Source organism: Rhodotorula graminis (genome assembly GCF_001329695.1).
Source record: "Rhodotorula graminis WP1 unplaced genomic scaffold RHOBAscaffold_8, whole genome shotgun sequence".
NCBI lineage: Eukaryota > Fungi > Basidiomycota > Microbotryomycetes > Sporidiobolales > Sporidiobolaceae > Rhodotorula > Rhodotorula graminis.
Window position 1 is genome coordinate 495,900 of NW_017264935.1, and position 1,393 is coordinate 497,292.

General features: G+C 72.2%; 1 protein-coding gene across 1 annotated transcript; it reads right to left on the bottom strand.

Moving 5' to 3' along the window:
* Positions 1-5: 5 nt before the first annotated feature.
* On the bottom strand, positions 6-1,177 carry RHOBADRAFT_44795 (uncharacterized protein; the record flags this gene model as incomplete). Its single annotated transcript, XM_018414481.1, has 2 exons — positions 6-941; positions 1,007-1,177. Coding segments are annotated over 2 exons (1,107 nt in total), but the record flags the coding sequence as incomplete, so codon positions are not given.
* Between the last annotated feature and the right edge of the window lie 216 nt (positions 1,178-1,393).

A 1,393-nucleotide genomic window follows, 5' to 3' on the forward strand; every position in this document is an offset into this window, starting at 1 on the left:
ATGTACTAGAGAAGGCGTACATCTGGATCGCCGAGCATCATGTACTCGCCCCGCCGCGCACCGACCTCGCAGATCCGCACCGACCTCCACTCGACGACGTCGCCCGCGCGCACGTACGCGTCCCCTCCCGTCCACGTCCCGTCTTGCCCCGCCGCCGCATGGTACAGCAACGCGCCGTGCGTCCTCCCGATGCTCGGGAACGCCTTGTCGCCGCCGCTCGCCGCCGCGCCCGCCGCGCCGAGCGCCTCGCTCGCAAGGTCCCAGCACTCGCCCCTCGCGACGGGCTCGCCGCGCTCGACCGCGTCCTCGGCAAAGCTTGCGACGGCCGCGCCGAGCGCCTCGCTGTGCGCGTACAGGGCGTGCGCGTCCCAGCTCGCGACGTCCGGCCGCGGGCGGTACCTCGCGTCGCGCTCGGCGTCGAGGTGCGCCCGCCCTGCGCGCTCCGACTCGGCCGTCCACGAGATGCGCCACCACGCGACCGAAGCGTCGGCAAAGAGGGCGACGCCGACGTGCTGCTTGAGCGAGTTGCGCTGCGACCACGACGCGGTGAAGCGCAGGTCGGTGCGGCCGACGAGTGGGGGCGGGAGCGGGGACGAGGTCGGCGAGGGCGAGTGGACGAACCAGGGCGACGAGAAGAGGTGCGAGGTGAGGTAGTGGAGGAGCGAGAGGGCGGCCGACGAGTGCGACTCGCGGGGAGGGTACGACGGGACGTGCAGCTCGGGCGGTTTGGGCGTCGGGGCGAAGCGGTCGGGAGCTGGCGACGACGAGAGGGAGGATGACGCTGGTGCGAGTCGAGGGCGACTTGCGCTCGCGACGGGCGGCGGGGCGGCCGCTCGAGACGGAGGGAGGTACGGCGCTGGCTCGACGGCGTGCGGCTCCTCGTCCTCGTCGACCTCGGTCGTGTAGCTCGTGGTGGTGATCTCGAGTCGTGCGCCGAAGAACTGAAAAGGGGGGGCAGGTTGTCAGGGCTACGCGGAGGGAGACAAAAAGAGAGAGGCGAGCGCACCGAGTCGAGGGCCGAGAAGAGATCGGCCTTGTCGCGCTCGTCAAACGCGCTGAACGCCTTCCATGTCGGCGTCGGCTCGACCGTGCGGGAGGCGGGCGGCGATGGCGCAGGCGTGCGTGCAGGAAGGGAGGGAGGAGGTGCGGCGGTCGGAAGGTCGTGCGCGACGGCGTGGCTGTAGGGCGGCGCAGGGATGGGGCGACTCGACGAGGGGGCGACTGGAGGAACCGACGAGGTTGAAGAAGGTGCGTGTGCGAGCGAGGGAGGCGTGGCCGCTCGAGGAGGCGGTGCAGGGCCGGCGAGGGACGACGGCTTCCTCGCGGGCGGTGGTGGCGGTCTGGCCTTGGTCGCGGTCGTGGGCGGGGTCGAGTAGGACGGCGGGGGTGGTGC